Genomic DNA, 21308 nt, shown 5'->3' on the forward strand with positions numbered 1-21308 from the left:
TTTGTCAACCAGCTATTTAATAAACGACAACCCTAAAAAAGAAATTGATAGGCTATTATGTTTGTAATGGTTTGTGTTGAACATTATTATTAAGAGAAGATCACTATCAAAGTAGGAATAAGGGCAATTTTCATACAGAAAAAGTGTGCAACCTTTTATTGAATGTTATTAGACCTTTTGATCAAATAAAAAGTGTGCAACCTTTTATTGAATGTTATTAGACATTTTGATCAAATAAAAAGTAATACTTTCATCATAACATTCCAATAACATTTCTGCAGAAAGTAATGTTCTTACTTCTTTCTTTCTCTTTTTCAATCTAAATCAGTTACCTTTTCTATATATTTGTTTTGTTGTTGATGGGTGTTTTTTTAGTTTTACAATCTCTTTCTTTTCATTTCCTTTTTGCTACATGTCTTTCATATGCTTATCCAACTGCAATCGTAAACGCCAGAAGAATTTCTTTCCGACTTAAAGAAAGGTCGAATTCGAGTGTACTACACGCAGTAGTAATATAGATTTTTTAACATGCTCTGTTCTTTGATGACAGGGATCTCCATCCAAGATAACATGTTTTCAGGGTTGAAGGCCATGTTCACGTGTTAATACTAAAGGCAGTTTGAGATCTCGATTGACACCCTGAAGAGCAATATGTGACGAAGTTATTAGCTAAATTCTGCACTCGAGCATGCCCCATCTTTATTATAACATTGTGCGATTCAGTACTTAGAAAGATGTTAAAATTATTAAAGATTTTGTTACTTTAATTCTTCATGTCCTTTATCATCATCATCACCACCACCATCACCACCACCACCACCACCAGCAGCAGCATCGTTAAGCACACACACTCACTCATTCATTTTGTTTCAGAAGTGTAGGCTAGCTAACGATTATATGGTTCAACTAGGTATAAAAGGTCGTAGGATGTGATCATTGGATTTTGTTTTTCATTTTAATCGGTACTCTACAATTAATATAGAAAATTTGTGGTATGTGATGTCCTGATGATGGGAAGACATATTACTTTTTTTTTTTTTTCTCCCTTACAGGGAGGAACTATCCTGAGTTTGCTGCCATGGTAACATGTATCGAACTAACAACATTTTGTAACAACTAAAATGATTTTTTAAATACAGATTCTTGTTTAAAATATCAGTGTATGTATTCATTGTAATTTTTGTAAGTGGGGGGCGTTTTTAGGCCAGTACCGGCTCTAACCCAAAGCTTTGACACCCAATAGCCGATGTATTTTTCGTGCTGGGGTGTCGTTAAACATTCATTCATTCCAGCCCAAAGCGAGTGCGCCGCTAGGCTCAATGAATTACGGGTGTATCTCCCGAGTGTACTACCACCACATGGGGAGTATGATTACCCGGCATGCACTACAGGTTCAGTGTAATCCGGGCTCGGTTGATACTGAGCTATTAGTAGCTCAACTAATAGCAAGCGCTGAGCACGGCCGTAAAGTAGTCCCATACCGAAATGGAAATATTGTGGCTTCACCATTCATCTCATCATCATCAGTGTTTTTAATGTCCAATTATTTTCTTAAATGTCTTTATATCTGTGTTAAAAGTGTGTGGTGCTTGTTTGTTTGTTGGGGGGTTGTGAGGGTTTTGTTTTGTTTTTTAAAGAATTTTGTATGTAGCCAGTAATTTCGTACGTACGAAAATAAATAAATATATAGCTGATATTTTATGCAGAAATAAGTAATATTAATTTTAATATGTAATTATTGGCGTTATAAAGGCTATGTTAGTTGGCATCATCTAAACAATTGCAGCAAACTGAAGACAGTCCCTTTAAACAACTCTTTAAAGCTGCTGTGTGACGAAAATATGATCTTATTTTTCTTAGATTTCGCTTTCTTCCCTTTTCTGTATTCTTAAATTTAATATTTCCTAGTAAACTAGAAGATGAATAACTACGAACGCAAAACAATTCATGATATTTTATAATTATTATAAAGTACCAAGACAGTTTCAAATATTTATTTATACCACTATAGAAAATAAGTAAAATGTACTTCCATAAATGAAATATATTAAAATATACATGTAGAAGGTCAAAAGATACCCATTTTAGTATATAAATAATTCAAACTGGAGTATGTTTTCATACTCTTAACGTATAAGTATCTTTTTAATACATGTATTTAAAACGACAACATAACATTATACAATATATTTGAAGTTTACACCGAGATCGCAATCGTATTCAATAACACAAACATTTAAACATTGAAAACAATCATTCGTTTTCACATTGATAAAATTTAAGTTTAGTCGTGCGAAGTATCTTTGCAAATTTGAGGTATGAATTTAAATATCGAGAAAAGAAAACAACAAAACATCACAAATTAAAACCAGCAGGCTAGAGAAATCTCTAATATGTCAACTATATATGAAAGATTCTCAAATTCAGATTCTCTAACAAGCATATTAATAATGCGTTAATATTAATATTGTGTTACGGTCAGATCAGGTCATAGGGCTTAACGTGCACATTCACAGCAAGTTGCTGTGGCGCACGCCTGTTATGGGCGCAGGTGTCGACCCATGCCGGCTCCTCCGCCCAGGACAGGTCATATTTGTTTAATAACAAGTTTTAAAATACAAGATTGCCATGATATGTGGAATGGTTTCACGTTCAAAACTAGTTTCACGTTTAAAATAGTATTCAGTCACTAAGTGAGAGGTATTCTCAAAATTAGCTTCCTGTCTCGCACGTAAAATCAGTTTCACATAACAAAAATCTATTCCAGCCATATAGCAAGTAAGATTTAATTTCACATAACAAGAAGAGCCAACTTGAAGTACAAACTTGGAATTACGTTTACTACAGTGTTCGGTCAATGTTTGACGAAGTGACTAGCCCTTGCAGAAGCTGTGGTTAGTGCCCTGTGTATTATAGAAATACAGTTAATAATTTTCTCTAGCTCAGACCAAAAATTCACAAGCCGGGACCGAGGGTTAGAGGATTTGTCGAACAATGTTTGAACAAAGTCACTAGCCCTCACAGAAGCTTTGGCTAGTGCACAATGTATTATAGTAATGCAGTTGATAATTTCCACCAGCCCAGACATTAAATTCACCAGTCGGAACACAGGGCTTGTGGATTTGTGGAACCCTGATTTTCTATCAGCATACAGGAATTATTTCAATATATGAAAATTGATTCCAGTCAATAATCTAGAACAATTTCGTCTAATAAAATTGTCAAAAACTCATCAACACTTTCTGTCATGGAGCATGGGAGGCCTCAAAGTCTACTTTCAACTTGCTGTGTGGTATATCCTGGCTTTCACATTTAACATTGATCATGTCTCTCTTACAAGTGACGTCATGAAGCATGGAAGGCCTCAAAGTCCGCCTTTAAATTGTTGCGTAGTACGTCCTGACTTTCACATATAACGTTGTCCTTGTCTCTGTTACAAGTGACGACATGAAGCATGGGAGGCCTCAAAGTCCGCCTTTAAATTGTTGCGTAGCACATCCTGACTTTCACATATAACGTTGTCCTTGTCTCTGTTACAAGTGACGTCATGAAGCATGGGAGGCCTCAAAGTTCACTTTTAACGTGTTGCGTGGCACATCCTGACTTTCACATTTAACGTTGACCTTGTCTCTGTTACACGTGAACGTCTCCAGTAGTTTGTTGCTGTGTTCCAGCGCCTTCGCCCTCAACGTGGCGATACTTTCAATGCGCATATCCTTCGACTGCGGCGTCTCCTTCGTACTGCTGATGTCGTCGCCGCTGTCGTCGTGGCTGTCGTCGTGGGCGAAGCTGTCTTGTAGAGAGTGAGACGCTTCGCTCGACTTCTTATGCATACCTAAATTATTAAAGTAGATATCAGAATTCAAAAATGATGTGCGAGTTACGCGCGTGTTTAGAGGTGGGGGTATGTTCGGAGGACGAATTTTTTCTCTTTAATATATCGACACACAAAAAAAAAACTTGTTTAAATGTATAGAACATTAACATGATAAGATGAGTTCGATAAACAGACTGACAAAATTGGCCTAAAATATTCACAAGACATTGGTCATTTTAATAAATACAAAAGACTAATTGAATAACTGTAAATAAATTATAAAAAACTAAATCACTATTCGCATTTTGTTTGGTTCAGTATATATTTTCTGAAGGCGAATGGCTCGACACCCCCCCCCCCTTCCACACACACACACACACACACACACACACACAAAATAATTATAATTATAATTTAAAAAAAAAAAATAATAAAATAATAATAATAATAATAATAAATAACATAACATAACATAATATAACATAACATAACATAACATAAAAAATATATATAATTTTTTTCTCTCGCCACAGTCTAGACCCCCTGCTTAAATGTCTGCACACGCACTTGTGTATGTGATGGCAAACTAGTTTAGGTACAAAATGTTTTCCATGTATTTTGACATACAGACCTAGCAGATTGGGTTTTCGTAAAAAAAAAAACGTACAATTCAGATGATAATAATATAGTGACAAAAGATTATTTTATATTTAAAATCAGTTAACAAAATATTTAATTTTTAATACTTTGTTATATCAATCATGAAAAACAGGTTTTGTTATACAGAATACTAGCATCTATTTTAACTTACAAATATTGTATCCTAGCAAACTAAGTTTTCCTATTATTCTGAACAAACAAAAGTACAAAAAACATTTAGATAATAGTGTCGTGACAAAATCGATTTTATTTGATTTTAATTTGAATATTTCTTTATAATAATATTTTGAAATTTACAAAGTATATTTCGTATTGAATAGAAACGTTTCGTTGTTGCTGGTAAAGCTTTTTAAAAAAATACAAGGAATAATTTTAATATTGTAAAATTTACACACTATACAATAACATATTTCGTATTGAATAGAAAAGTTTCGATGTTGCTGGTAAAGCTTTAAAAAAATATAGTAACAAGGAATACAATTTGTTTTAGTTTTTACACATTACAAATACTGTATTCTGGTAATACATTAATCCACGACATAGCTGAAGGATGGGTAGAATATCCCGTATCACATTCCATAAACTTACTCAGCAACCAGGGTGCGCACGACTCCGGAACCCCGCCGTTCGCAGCTTTGGCGATGGTTTCCGGAAGCGGAAGTGAATGGCGCACCATAGCTCCGTACAGCCCGTATTCCGCCATGATGCTGCTACGTCCCCAAGTTTTTTCTGTTTTACGCCATTTCGCTCTGCGGTTTTGAAACCAAACCTAAAATGAGTTGTAATATGTATTTTAACCAACACCAACACTATAACCTTTTGATGGAATGTAATCATCTGATTCAGACAAAACAAAATATTTGGTAACAGAAATGTTGTAGACTCTTTCAAACTTCACCCAGAATTAATGGTTTAGATTTTATACCATATTGATTTCTATACAAACCTTTAAATTCATTTTTATATTATATTGTACCTTTCCCCATTGCTCTTTACACTGTTTTTACTTAATTATTAATAACCATATCCATATACATTTGTACATATGTTTGACACCAAACAGTCGATGTGTATTTTGTGCTGTGGTGTCGTTAAACACTCATTCATTTATTTATTCACGCATCCATTCATTCATTCTTCCATTCATTCATTATAACCTGTAATTCTGTAGGAGTTCGGGGCCCCGTTCCACGAAGCGATCTTAGCGCTTAGATTACCTTAAGTGCATAACTACCTCATTATAACTTAAGGTGATTTTAGCGCTCAGGTCGCTTCGTGATACGGGGCCTAGAATTGGATTTTCTAAATTTTATACCTGGTACGGTCTTTTTTTTTCTCACCAATCATGTTTTACAGGGGTTATACAATTATGAAATTCTTACAAGGAAAAGGAAACCCTATAGATTAATTTAGCTCTTCTGGTTTCTTCAATCGATTTTGTTCTGGTAAACAATGAATCACAAATTAATTAATTTATGCCTTGCAATTTCGACTTTGAAAATGGATAAAAGAGTATGGCCTACATAGTGATCATCTAGCAATTCAAGATTAAGATGGGTTTAAAAAAAGCGTTTTATGTTATATGCTGGGGTTAGTATCTTTGATATAAGGTATTTATAAACCTGCAGTCTGTCTCTAGTGCATGTTCAGTGGCGGATCCAGAAACTCCATTTAGGGGGCCCCAATGACAAGTAATGATTGAATGAATGTTTAACGAAACCCCAGCACGAAAAATACATCGGCTATTGGGTGTCAAACTATGGTAATGCAAATAAATAAAGTGATGATCAACATAAATATAAAAATTCAAGGTTGAAACAAAAACAGTGTAAAGAACAGTGTAAAGAACTGTGCAAAAACACAAATATCACAGAATTTTACGGATACTGAATTTTACTCAAAACTTCAATTTTGTGCTGTATTGGCTATTCTCAAAGAGAATGTTACACCCCTGCACTACGGTGAGGTTACAGTACGCGCAGGGGCCCAATGACAAGTGGCTGAAGGTCACAAACGTTCCCGAAGGAATTCCTTTAATTCTCCAACGTAAAATATTATATATAACCATCGCAAAATTTAGGAGAGCGGGCCCCTGCCCCCACCCCACCTTAGATTCGCCACTAATGTTTATTATTTAACCATTTAGAACACAGTGGTGGATCCAAGACTATTTTGAGGGAGGGGGGACTAACGGGGAATAAGGCGCATGAAGCAATTCGCTAATAGGGCATCCCAAGAAAAAAAGAGACGAAAAAAGGAGCTTGGATATTTTTAGGGGGAACGGGTCTCATGATATTCAACACCCCATGGATCAGCCTCTGGAATAGATCATCAGTTTTAATTATCTTATTGACACACTCCATTCTTCAATATCATCTGCATGACACTGTACATGTATTTTAATACGTGCGTCATACGAAAGATGTTTTGTTTATCTTTCATTATAAAACTAAAAAGCAAGTTGTTATTCCACTGATTTGTGTATCAAGTTTGTTTTTTCTCTTTTTATTATTTTCAAGTATGATAACAGATATGTATGCTATAGGTTGGACTATACCAATTCAAATCCCATAGGCGACCATGTTAACGTTTGTGCTTAAAAACACTATATGCAATATATCAACCAAACTTTGACCCATAAATATCAGTACTACAACCCCTACCTCAAAGTATTTACTGCAGAAAATGGTACCTTTCATGGCTCATTTTCGGTATAACCAGATGTTTCTGCAACACCCCTAGTTTCGCACAAAATTTTAGTACTTTTTTTTACAGGTACCCCATACATGTTCCAAGCACAAGGCTACTTGACACGGTGGTACTACATCAAATAAAATTGCATACATTTTTAGCCCAGATGAAACTAATTTTTTTTACAACCAACACACTCACATTTATAACCAATCACAGGACTTGTGATGTTAACTTCTCTATCAAAAGTTCGGTGCACCTCGAACTTCGACCCAGCCGGAAATTAATTGGTATAGTGCAACCTGTACATAGGCTGTTAACGATAACCATTCATAGCAACACACGAGTTTATTAAAAGTGCAGTTGTGTTTCCATTTTGTATTATTAAATAATGTTATAATATAATGAACCATGACTGCAGCATATAATACTTTTGTTTTTATTGATATAACTTAACTTTCTAATTTATTTCTTATCATTTATGTATTTCTTTAATTAAATGTATTCCCCCTGGTAATAAAACATACTTCCATGCCTTGTTGAAAACATATATGAATACAAAGCTTACTGATCAATACTTACAATCATGGTATACTTATATTGATAACTCATCCAAAGCTTCAAATTATAAATTATTTACAAATACTGTTGAATTTGAGTCTTATCTCACAAATATAGAGAGAAAACACTGGTGTCCATTACTACGTTTTAGATTATCAAACCATAATCTTCTTATTGAAACGGGCAGTTGGACAAATGTACCACTACAAAATAGAATATGTCCATTGTGTAATTATTAGGATATCGGAGATGAGTTTCATTATACTGTATATTTAAATGTATGTTTTTCAAGAATGAAAGAAATCGTTACTTACCATCTTTCTGTCAGTCTAAACCTAACATATATAAATGTTGTAAATTATTTAACTCTAAACATGCTTGTGTCCTTAGAAAACATTCTATATTTTGTAGTTTAATTATTAATACTGTCAAATTCTGGCTGATATTCTGTGTATTTTTTGTGTATCTTTGTATTTATGTACATTTATGTACACCCACCATCTTGTTACAATTATATTGATTATTGCATGCATATATCCTCATATAAAACGATAAGCACTTGACACCAGTTAGGTGTAATCAGTTAGGTGTAATCAGTTAGGTGTGCAGTTAAACATGTTTTTATTTGACCTGCCACAATCATGATAATTGAATTTTAGCTTTCCGTTGCTCGGTAGCTCGTGACGTCATACTGTGATCTCTGGGGGAGCCACCCCTGGACTTGTAATAAAGTTACCCAGCAGAGCGTAATTATGAAATCGTCACACATTCTGTGTGACATTTGGATAACAAATCTATTAATTGAAATCACGCTGGCGTGTTGGAAATCACCGAGGAATACGGCTAATCTATTTGATAGATTCAAATTAGTAAATATGAAGAAAATCGCTGCTTTTCGCGCCTAACGGCTCGCGCTGCGTTACGCGGGAGTTCTCTCGAGACACGCGCACCAATCGATGAGAAGATAATTGACAAAACGAATATTTCTTTTGGTTCGTTTGATCCAAAATTAATCAATCTCGTACAAAAGCCAGTTAGAGTGATTAACTCATATAAAATTGAAGCCGCGTTCCCTTACGTGCTGCAATAAGCGACGGAAAATATGTCTCCGCAGTCGTTATATCTGGTCCAATTGGCTAATCGTGCCTGTGGGACTGCTTCGAAATACCCATCACGCGTCCTCGTTTAATAGAAGTGAGATAAACGCCGTGATCGTTTTTCATTGTTTGAATGTGTAATCTAAATTGTGATTGGTAACTGTTTGAATATGTAATGATAATTGATATTGGTCGATAAAGGATACGAAACGTGCATCTAATTTTTCAGTGAAACCTGCCGATTCAATACGCTTAATCGACTGTAAAAGCCTCCACTTCAGCACAAATGGATCGACCTTACAGAGGAAATTAGAGTTAGTAATATAATTAAAAGGATGTATACTTTTTTCCTGTTTTTATCCTGTTGGGTTTTTTATATTGTTGCTTCTATGTAGACTACAATTTGTAACGCCCACTTCACTAGCAATAAAGTATATTGGAAATGAAACGAAACATTACTGATATTAAATCAGTAAAATCCATTACAATCAATTCTCATATGCCAATAATTAAATACAAAAAAGCGGGGGGGGGGGGGGGGGGGGGGGCAGAGAGCAAAAGAAGAAAAAACATATGAGCAAAAATGGTGGGTTTTATTTTATAATTGGGCGGGGTTAATCACACGTTTTTATTACATTGGAACTGAAAACAAATGTCTGAATATACATAAATGTATACTATAGCATCATTAAAAGTGTTTACCTGTGATATATTTGATACACTTATATAGTTTAGAACTCAAGTTTAAGAACACTCAGTATGACAATAAAAATACAAAATTATTTATATTTAGTATATTTTAAAGTCTTCTTTTTCTAAACTCCCTTAAGTACCTTCAAACATCACCAAATTCTATTTATTGGAAAATTCACATTAGTTATAAATGTTCTGTCTATTTTATACCAAAATATACCCCCAAAAATACAAAAAGCAATATGCAATAAATTAATAATAATAATAATAATATTAACAAAAATTAGTTGAATAAATTGTGAAACATAAAACAATAATCATTTTAATACATTTTCAAATATGACTTAATATTTAAATAAATTATAAATTTAATTAATTAAATTTTAACAAAGCAGCTATTAATCTAATTGCTAAACATCTTATTTTGAACATGGACAACCTAAAAAAAAAAAGAACGATAATTTTAATCAATAACTGGAAATGTGTTCGCGCAACCACTGTACAACATACTTGTATATTCTTTGCCACTAATTCGACATGGGTCCCTTTTGACAAATGGATCTAGCTTAATGCAGTGTCATGAATAACACGGTGGCGGCGTCCGGGGAATAATCACCTAATGTGTTTCACACAACAGTAATTGGAAAACGTGACTGAGTTCCTAACCGTTTTCATTAGTCTCGCTCTACGCGCCCATTTGCAGCAATTAATTATAACATTAGATAAATTAGAGGCTATCAGAGACTGGCCAAGCTAGCGAATTCAAACATAAGTTTCACACAAGCGGAACACCTTTTGTATACCGGATGAATTATGTAAAGGTACATCGTCTAAGTGGTATATGTGTTATAATGTTTAATTTTCTTTATTAATATTTGTTTCTCACCCCAGAGGAAGAAATTAGAAAGTTGAGCATTACAGCATTGTCTTGATTAGTTCCTACCGGTTATTGTATTACTTATATTAATTAAGTTTATGTTATTAATATAATAATCATCATCAATGTACCGGCTCACACTGCGCGAACACAGCGTACAGGCTCATGCCCGAATATAACGAAAATGCGCGAATCTGTATGACAATATTTATTTATATTAGCATTACTACCAAACAGCACTATAAGGGTTGCAAACCAGTCACTACGCATTTTAACATGGATTACAACTAATTCTGAGGGTAGAGTGTTATAAATACATGGTAAAAAAAAAGTATCAAGTGAGCACATTATCCCCGAATATCTATCACTACTGCCCGAATTTCAGGTTTTGCTCCAGCACTAGTGGGTAGTCCCCCCCCCCCCCCCCCCACCGTCTCGTACACTTATTATAATAATAATATATTCATTGTTGTATCGAGGAAGAACTAATAGATATGGCAGTAAATGGAGATTATATATTAGCATTTGATATCCAGTGCATGTTCGGGAAGAAGTACAATAATTTGGTTTTGCCTCAAGCTTTATCGAGTGCTCAAGCGATATTATTTCACAACAGACATATATTCGATATTACACGACATCAGAATCAATATTTTATTTATTAGCCATAGGCAGATAAGAATAAAAATTCTGTGTTTATGTTCGACAGAACTTCAAAACATTTGCAAAACAAACCCACAAAATTAAAATTTAATTTGTTTATTGAACATCAATTATAACATAATGAACTCGTTTATTGAAACTTTTAATGTTTGTCGAAGTATACTTTGTTTCACAATTTATCTTTAAAAATTCGGAGATTGTTTTAATTTTATTTACTTTCAATTTTTATTAATATAAATTAATTTTAAACATTTATAATTAATCATACATTTGTTAAACATATGGAGGTATGTATGAATTATCGAAAAAATGCCTTTCACATCGTGTCACTAGTTAAATACCAAAAGTTATTTTCTATTTGTGCGGTGTTTGGCATTACGCGGACGCTGCTCGGGCCCTGTGTTTCCATATGTACGGCGCGGTTATTGCTATGGTAAAAGGTATCAAAATATTGCTAATGAATGAAAAGGGACTTCGGACAAATTACCTGTATTCTGTCTTCAGGCAAATCTGTTTTCATCGCCAAGACTTCCCTTGCATATACATCCGGGTAGTGAGCGTCCTTGAAAGCCTTTTCAAGTTCTTCTAGCTGGTAGCTCGAGAAAATAGTCCTACGAGTTGAAAAAACTAACATGAATGAATAAATAAATAAATTTTATTTAAATAATGTACTAATTACAATTATAAATGGATGTTCATATTAACATGTTTTTAATTTTAAAATAAAAAAGATATATTAATTTGTTTCGTTTTCAAAATATTAAACAATAATCTTATTTGTATTTCTTAACGGGAGAACGAATATGTGTTTATATACTGGATATATTGTTCATACCATTTCTGGATTTATTTTATTTTACATAAAATGGAATCAAGTAAGAATTGACCGCAATTATTCACGAATTAAATGATTTGATGTGATGTGTTGTTGTTGTTTATTTGTTTGTGTTATAATTTCCCGTTAAAATTTAACTTAGATTACAATAATTCGCTTATAATAAATATGTGCAGTAATATATTAAAGTCATACAAAGAGTAAAAGACACATACGTGTATCATTAGAATTAAAATATATACACATAGTTTTATTAAATGTCCACAAGGCATGACCATTGTTTACAGCTCGTGTCACTCATACAAATAAAAATAAAATAATACAATCTAAACTTTGTTTAATTAATAAAATAAAATAAATAAAACGTTTTGAAAATCTAAGAAATAAAATAAGAAGTTAAAAAATATATATATTTAAAATGCTTTAACATTGTTTGCATTAAAGCAATATCTACAGACACACCTATAATATAATAATTTGAGTGCCTTCCAACCCTCATCGCCACAACAAGTATTTTTCTCTGATATATACCTTAATTAAGAGAATATTAAATCCATGAAACGTATACATATATTGGTTTATATGTAGGCATATAATTTCGGTTTCTTTAAATTTATTTTGTTTTGTTCATAAAATGAATGTACTACAATTTTCACATCAAGAAAGTTAAAACGAAAAATAACTTTTAATACCCTGACTGATAGCGAACATACGACTACACAAAAACGAAGAAGAAAGTGTACGTAGTGGAAAAAGGGTAAAAGAAGTAACAGAAACAAACCATCAAGGGAAACCAAACAACATACATAAATAATATACACGAAGTAGTGGAAATATAGACAAACGGGTTAAAATATACATACATACATACATACATAAATACACACACACATACACACACACATACACACACACACATACAGACACACATACACACACACACACATACATACATACACACACACACACACACACACAGACATACATACATACATACATACACACATACACATACATACATACCACACACACACACATACACACACACATACACACATACATACATACAACACACACACATACCACACACACACATACATACACACACACATACACACATATACGAAACAGAGAAACCAAAGAAAACATAACACACACACACACACAACACACACACACACACACACACATGCAAACACAAATAATAATAATATTATTATTATTATTATTATTATTATAATCATTTAAAAACAAACAAAAAACCCAACTAATTAAACAAATAATACAATCAGAATAAAAAATATATATATAACAGAATTTTTAAAAAGGCAAAAACAAATTAAAAAATATTTTACAAAAATAATTGAAGATGTAATGGGCACATTTTATTACTACCCCATCGGTGGCCCATTGAGCTATTTCTGATTCCAGCCAGTGCACCGTGACTGGTATATCAAAGGCCGTGGTATGTGCTATCCTGTCTGTGGGATGGTGCATATAAAATATCCCTTGCTACTAATGGAAAAATGTAGCGTGTTTCCTTTTTAAGACTATATGTCAGAATTACAACTGTTTTACGTCCAATAGCGGATGGTTAATAAATCAATGTGCTCTAGCGGTGTCATTAAACAAAAGAAACTTTATTTTATTGCTATTACTGAATTTGTGTTTAACAGGTTTATGGTTAATTAAGATTCAAAAATATCCAATGTGGTTAAAAAATCTCTGTCCGGTTGTTTACACGTTAAATTAGCTTAACCAGTGGTTAGGAGACATTTTTAAAAACCAAACACTGAATCAATACAAATAATAATTGAAAACGCAGTATTGAAATTCGATTTAGAACAATCAATTTTATCGATACGTAATCAAATCTAAAGTTTATTTGTATTTGTGCAAAAATCATTTAAAGTATAATATTAGATGAACCCCAGGTTAATTTAACTGTTTAGAACAACCGGGCGCTGGTCTTTACGAGACTACCCGTCTGTAAAGTTGAGTTAAACCCGGGGTACCGTTGAAGGTAAAAGGAGTAATTCTTTAACATCAGATTTCAAAGTGTGTGTCTGACATATGGCGATTTCCATACGCGACTTAGAGAATGAGAGACGAAACCCGCTTCCGTCACAAAGACTACTGTCAAATAGCAGCAGAGTGGGGTGTTTTGTATGCACTTTCCCAATTAAACAGAACAGCACATACCACAATATTTCGTATACCAGTCAAAGGACACTGGTTGAGACAAGTGCAGGGGTGGGATGGAAGGTTCATTTGGAAATAACTATTGGAACATAAAAGACCGGAATCTATTTGTTTTGTAAAACAGATGAAACATATTAAATCGACTGCCCAGGCCAAATATTGAGGTCATTTGTATCAGTTTTGACCGACAACCAAATTGAAAAAAGAAAAGAAAGACAAGAAATAGGAGTTCAGCCTATTTAATATGATCGTTCTTTTCTACGCAGTATATGTTTAACAATTATGCAGATTTCAATATAACCACAAAAGAAACTAAACCGTATATAACATTTTGTCTGCATAAATCGATACTCTATTGGCAGCTTATTAATTTTAACAGTTGCGTTACACTGAAACGATACTAATTTCATCACTAGGACAGACCGTCATTGTATTAATACAGAAGCGGCCAGGAAACGATGTATAAATCTTTTTTTTTTACTTCGATCCTCAATAACAATATTAAACTATTCAGAGCGAGATTAAACCATAGACAAGGTTGCGTGATGTACCTGAATGGCCGCTTTCATGCTTCTACATTAGACCGCAGTTTTTTCCCAACCTTCTAACATTATTGTATTAAGGTATGAACAGCTTCAGAAAAACCTAATTAAGTTAATTTGAATGTTTAATAAAACCCCACATTATGAAACACGTAAAGACCGAAATCCGGATGTCGGCTTACGTTAAACATTAGTATGTACCTTTTTAACTTGATAGGTAATGGTAGTCTTGTGGATGGGTTGCTGGATGAATAAATTCGTGGGTGAAAAGATTGATGGATTCGTACAATACATGTACATGATATATATAAAATGATGGATGGGTGATGGGTGGATGCATATACTGAAATGGGTGGATGGATAGATGAAAGTGATGGATTGATGGAGGGATAAGCAGTATCCTTCATGGGTGGGTGATATGTGGGTAAATAAGTTCTTATGTAAACATGATAACTTATAGACATGGCTGACTGAATACCTACTTACCCCCCCCCCCCCCCTCATCTACACCCTATCCATCCAGTTCACAATCAAGACGAAATCATGGAAAATAATGTTTGCTTAATGACACCTCAGTAAATTTTAAACTTCGACTATTGGATGTCTAACATCGACTATTGGATGTCTAACATCGGCTATTAGATGTCTAACATCGACTATTTCGACATTTGGTTGATGGAGAGAGCCCTCGGAAATCTGGTCATCTTTCGACTGCAGGGGGCTGGACATAGCCCAGTGGTAAAGCGTTCGCTTGGTGCGCGATCTGTCTGGGATCGATCCCCGTCATTGGACTATTTCTCGCTCCAGCCAGTGCACCACGACTGGTATACTGTGGTATGTGTTATCCTGTCTGTGGGATGGTACATATAAAAGATCCCTTGCTGCTGATCGAAAAGAGTGGTCCATGAAGTGGCGACAGCAGGTTTCCTCTCTCAGTATCTGTGTGATCCTTAACCATATGTCCGACGCCATATAACCGTAAATAAAATGTGTTGAGTGCGTCGTTAAATAAAACATTTACTTCCTTCTTTCGATTGCAATTTAGTACAGATATTATTAAAGTAAAAAACTGTTTTGTTTAACTACACCACTAGAGCACATTTTTTTTTTTTTTTTTTTTTTTTAATGCCATTATAGATCAGTTACGCAACGGCTGTTGGAGGCAGCACTGCTCACAGCCGTTACGATTTTCGAGGACTGTCTTAGCCGTAAAGTGAGGAAACCTAACTTTCGCCACATACGTTACTCCCACCGATATCTAGGATCGGTCCCCGTCGGTGGGCTCATTGGGCTATTTCTCATTCCAGCCAGTGCTCCACAACTGGTGTAACAAAGGCCGTGGTATGTACTATCCTGTTTGTGGGATTGTGCATATAAAAGATCCCTTGCTGTTAATTGAAAAGAGTAACTCATGAAGTGGCGACAGCGGGTTTCCTCTCTCAATATATGTGTGGTTCTTAACCATATGTCTGACGCCATATAACCGTAAATAAAACGTGTTGAGTGCGTCGTTAAATAAAACATTTCCTTCCTTCTTACCAATAAAGCAGCAACCTAGCGATAATTTATATGCACTTTCCCGCAGGATAGTACTTTCCACGGCTTTTGATGTATCAGTCGTGAGGCGCTGGTTGGAACGGAAAAATACAAGACTCCACCGGGAACGATCGAGCCTGTGATATAGCCAAAAGATTATTGGAGATCTAGGCTACAGCGACAGGTATATTTCGAAATAAAAACACAAACAGTATATACTCTACTTCGTTACAAACTGATATTCCGGCAAGATCCATCCATGATATATTTGGTGTCTGCATATATTTAAAACAATTACTTGTATAACTATCCCCTCTCTCAAATATTGTATCACTGTCAGTGTCACATCTACCCCATCCTAGTTTCCGTTGTCACCTCACCCACCCCCTTTCTCTAATAGTAGGCCTCACCACCCTTACCAAAATGACTAAATAAACTCCTATGCACAATTACTTTCTGTCCTTACTCTGCTCCTTAAAGGTGTTATATCATATTTTCGCTATTTTCACATTTACATGTAAATACTAATAGAAACTACAAATTAGTTGATCTCCCGCATACTGTTTGCATATATAACTCAAGAATATCGAAAATGTAATGTGCCTATACAATTGTTATGAAATCGGCGAATGCACACAATCTGGCATGTTATTCAAATAGGACCGTTAGAGACAGATGAGTTTCACGAAGACAGCAGAGTTGTCGGCAACATCCTCCTTCTACAACGTTTTTTTTTTGAATGCGTCAAATTTCGTCGGTCGTCTGCTGAAAATCTATTTTTTAAATATTTGTTTTAGTAAATTAAGTTACTGAGTTATAATATCCTATGGGTATATAGATGAAGGTATAATGGTAATATTTCAAAGCAAACTTAAATAATGTTGTCGGAAGACTCAATTATGCAACTTTGAGGTAGCACATTTAAAGTCTCAATGTCGAATTTAAAATGTTTTTATTTATGCATTAACATTAAATGTATGTTAGGTTTGGTATTGGGGGGGGGGGGGGGGGGTACAATTATATGACTATATGACTATATGATTATATGACTATATGATTATATGATTATATGACTATATGTTTAGCAAAATTACACAACATTTTTTCTCATTTACTTTAAAGGCGCAGACCCTAGTTTTAGCTAGTAAAACTGGACACTAAGTTTAGTTAATCTACAAACCTGTAACACATTTGGATAAAGTTACAACAGAGTGAAACAAGAGTTTGTGGCGCTGACACGGTGAAATACTCTCAGAAACAGGCTAGAACTCTACTCCATAACAGTTTCTTCTCAGACGCACTTGTAATATTAAAAACATCAGGATGACCAGAAACATTTCCTATGTGTGAAAATGGATAATCTAAACAATAAAATATTAGTAATTACTGATTGCAGTTACCATAAACAGGTCTAATAATGAAAAATATGTGTTGGTGTTTATAAACTAGGGTCTGTCTCTTTAAGGTGAGAGGGTTTAGCATCTATATTAATGGTGTGTTAAGCTTTAGCCATGTATGTGTTATTGTCGTGCGATTCAACATATTAGCGTTTTGCATTAATAAAATATGCTACCGACGGTGAAGCAGATTAAGTTGCTGTACCTGTGTCGTCGTTTCTTTTTCTTTTTCCTCGACTCGAGTTCCTGGGAGTCGATCTTGTTACACTGGGTGTTGTTCGCGAGGGTCAGTGGTGCTCCTAAAAGTAAAACAGCTAGTTAACAGGGTCATATCTAGCGATGCCTCTTTTAGCATAAAAGTGACCTTTTGTTGGTTAGCTGGAGAACACCATAATAATAATAATAATAAAATCCCCCTCTCTCTCTCTCTCTCTCTCTCTCTCTCTCTCTCTCTCTCTCTCTCTCTCTCTCTCTCTCTCTCTCTCTCTCTCTCTCTCTCTCTCTCTCTCTCTCTCTCTCTCTCTCTTTTAGTATAAAAGTGATCTTTTGTTGGTTAGCTGGAGAACACCATCAATTGTTGTGCCATATAACTTTTTACTGCCCCCCCCCCCCCCTCCCACCTTCCCTCCTAGCCTTGTTATTTTACGCCTCTGGTCTATTACAGGGACTGTTCTGAGTTTGACGCCATTCTAACATGTTTCCTACTAACACAGTCTTTATAGTGAATACAATTATATATATTCAATATATTTTCATGTTTTCTATCTGTATATGATTGAGCTATTATAAAAATTAGGACGACAACAAACACCTTGTTTATACAGATATTGAAAACAGGAAAATATGTTTAATATGTAATTTCAGTCATCAAAAAGGACATGTTAAAATGGCTGCAAATCAGGACAATCCCTTTAACTCAGTGTAATACATACAATAAATAGCACACGTAGTGACCATGTGTTGTATATTGCCCCCCCCCCCCTTCCCCCCCCAAAAAAAAAATCAAACAAAAAACCAAACAAAAACAAACAAACAAACAAACAAAATAAATAATAATAATAATAATAATAATGATCTCTCTCTCACATAGACAGAATAGCACATACCACATTCTTTGATATACCAGTCATGAGACAACCGAGTAGATTCGATCTTTCGACCCTGGCGCCCTAGACGAACGCTCTACCGACTGAACTAGATCAAGTCCCCTGGTGTTTCTGATGGCAGTAGGTAATGTGTAGTCAGGTTGGTAAATATGCAGATAGGTACATAGGTATGTGTGTATAGGTCTATGCTTATTGTCTGATCATCCATAGTGTAGTATATATTCATATTATATAGATACATTTATCAAATGCAATCGTACGTATCCTTATACGTACATAGGCGTCCTGTTTGTAGGTCCTTTTTATTTGTATTTGTTTGTTTGGTTGGGGTGGGGAGGGGCGGCCTGTCTTTCGCCCGAATTAAAGGTAAATTCCCGAATCTGCACCACAATATTTATTCATATTTGTATTACTACCAAACTGCTATATAGGGTTCCAAACAAATCTCTGTGCATTTTATACATGGGTTACAATTAATATTATGAGTAAAATTATGGAAATACGTGGTGAAAAGGTTTTAAACCACCTTATTTTTTCCGAACTAGTTTTTACCCGAAATGTGAAGATTTGCTCCACAGCTCCGGGGGTGGGGTGGGTGAGGAGGAGGGCGCTTAATCCCCTTTCCCCCGCCCCCGACCCTTCGTCTCGGATGCTTGTGTACTTGTCAACGTAGTTAAATGTATCAAAAGCAACATCAGTCACGTGATCTCTATTTTGCCTAAGAGGAAAAGCAGAACAAACTTAACCACTTTTAGCGGACGCAAACGATAAAACAAAACCCACCTTGCTTCTCCGGTTCCTTCGTGGAAGGTGATTCCCTCCCCAGGCACGAGTCCACGATGCCAGCCTCTTCTAAAGCGCCTGGAATCAGAAGGTGCGGCCGCCAGTTGGCGTAAGACAGAATGTTCGGGGAATCTTTGGGTCCGTTCACGAACGAGGAAGCGAAGAAAGGTGAAAAGTAGGCCGAGATCGGTAGTGGGCGATCACTGAATTGTTTTTCGTTCTTCTGGACGCTTTTCTGGCTCAGCCGAAGCAGTTCTTCAATGGCAAACGGCGTCCTTGTCCCGATGCCCGAGGCGGCTGTTAAAGGGGAAGGAGCAAATCCAAGCGGCATTGCTCCTGAAACTGCCAAGTGAGAAAATGGAGGAGGCACGAAATTCATAACTTTTGTATTTTTTAAAATGTTTATAAAGTTAACAGCACCGTTATAGATATCTATTCAAGAACAAAGAGTTATTAATTAATAACAAATTTTTGACAAAATTATTATCTCTTTTAAAAAAATAACAAAAATTTTATAACAGAAAATTGAACAGTTCCGCACACGTGTCCCAATTTCAATTATTTACTTCCAATTGAGGATAAAACTGTTTTCAGAGTTTCCGTGGTTTTCCGGGAAATTTGCGGCTACGTATAATGCCTTCCTTTTTACGAAATGCAATTGCAGTGCCGCTGCAATAATCCATTTTCTTTCTAACGGTTGACGTACGGGGTTCCAGGGAAATTGTTTGTGTGTCTAATTACTCACGCCTCTCCCATTGAGATGGGCACACGACTAGTTGTCAATCACTGTAATAGGCCAATGTAGCGACACGCATAGAATCGGCTGATTAGCCGAGTTACCTCGCGCGATGTCGTTTATTTCCGTTCATCTGGCAATCGAGTACCGTCTCCTGCGAGTAAAAATATCGCAGAACATGAAAAAGATTGATATAATTCCTTGTTAATTAATTTCCTGTGACAGCACGCGGCTCGTTTAGTTCGCCTGCCAGGAAAGAAAAATAAAATAGGGGTTGCTACCAGCATTCGCAACATCAAAGAACACAAGAATCTTTCCATGTAGCTGTGCAGCAGAAATATTTTGCGGTTGTTAATTAGGGAAGCAAAATGTAATTAATATGGATATCGTGGAAAAAAGATAATATGTGCTTGTCTTAATTTAAAACACAGGCTTTACACATACACACGTGTTTCGCGTGTCATTTGATCCGTTCGATCGACGGCAGACATACTCACATGTTCCACTGTGTCATTCTATATTCCTTAGTTCTCCGCGAGGATTTTTTACCCAACAGTTCCTAACCATTGTAATTGCCAGTGTCGGGTTAAAACTGGAATGCACTGGCGTAAATGCATTGGATTATCTAAGCCATGTGCAGCTCATTATAAATCAAGATGGAGAAAATCAACCAAATTAGGACGTATCACTTTTCGGTCTGGTTTTAGAACGACCATTGTATTCTACAGTAATGGTTTGGTTTATAATAATCTACTAGCTTATATACCTGCATACCACCATAACAACGTAAGATCAATTAGTAGAGGAGTGTTCGTCAGAGCAAATTTAGAGTTATTCTTACCAACTTAACAATTACAGTTACAATTTGATTTTTAGTAGTAGTAGTAGTAGCAACAGCAGCAACAGGAGTAGTAGTAGTAATAATAGTAATAGATGTAGTAGTAGCAGCAGCAGTAGTTGTTGTTGTTGTTTTTGTAGGAATAGTAGTGGTGTAGTAGTAATAGTAGTAATGTAGTATTAGTAGTAACAGTAGTAGCAGCAGCAGTAGTAGTAGTAGTAGTAGTAGTAGCAATAGTAGTAGCAGTAGCAGTAACAGTAGCAGTAGCAGTAGC

At 35.2% G+C, this 21308-nt stretch overlaps 1 protein-coding gene across 1 annotated transcript; it reads right to left on the minus strand.

Annotated features, from left to right (window-relative positions):
- Positions 1 to 2008: 2008 nt before the first annotated feature.
- On the minus strand, positions 2009 to 20055 carry LOC121371435 (visual system homeobox 2-like). The gene is made up of 5 exons (XM_041497316.1): positions 19461 to 20055; positions 17777 to 17870; positions 11547 to 11670; positions 5066 to 5246; positions 2009 to 3835 (listed from the first exon to the last, which is right to left on the minus strand). Exons 1-5 carry the CDS (start codon positions 19837 to 19839, stop codon positions 3546 to 3548), a joined length of 1068 nt encoding a protein of 355 aa, XP_041353250.1. The 5' UTR covers positions 19840 to 20055; the 3' UTR covers positions 2009 to 3545.
- Positions 20056 to 21308: the final 1253 nt, after the last annotated feature.

The sequence above is a fragment of the Gigantopelta aegis genome, chromosome 4, assembly GCF_016097555.1.
Source record: "Gigantopelta aegis isolate Gae_Host chromosome 4, Gae_host_genome, whole genome shotgun sequence".
NCBI lineage: Eukaryota > Metazoa > Mollusca > Gastropoda > Neomphalida > Peltospiridae > Gigantopelta > Gigantopelta aegis.

Bases quoted from the DNA above. Each gene is read 5' to 3' on its own strand.
- LOC121371435 (XM_041497316.1), bottom strand. From the start codon at position 19,839: ATGAATTTCGTGCCTCCTCCATTTTCTCACTTGGCAGTTTCAGGAGCA. The intron at 17,871-19,460 runs GTGGGTTTTGTT...TTTTACTTTTAG, and splicing joins GAAGGAACCGGAGAAGCAAG to GAGCACCACTGACCCTCGCG. The intron at 5,247-11,546 runs GTAATTTGTCCG...AACTCATTTTAG, and splicing joins TGCCTGAAGACAGAATACAG to GTTTGGTTTCAAAACCGCAG.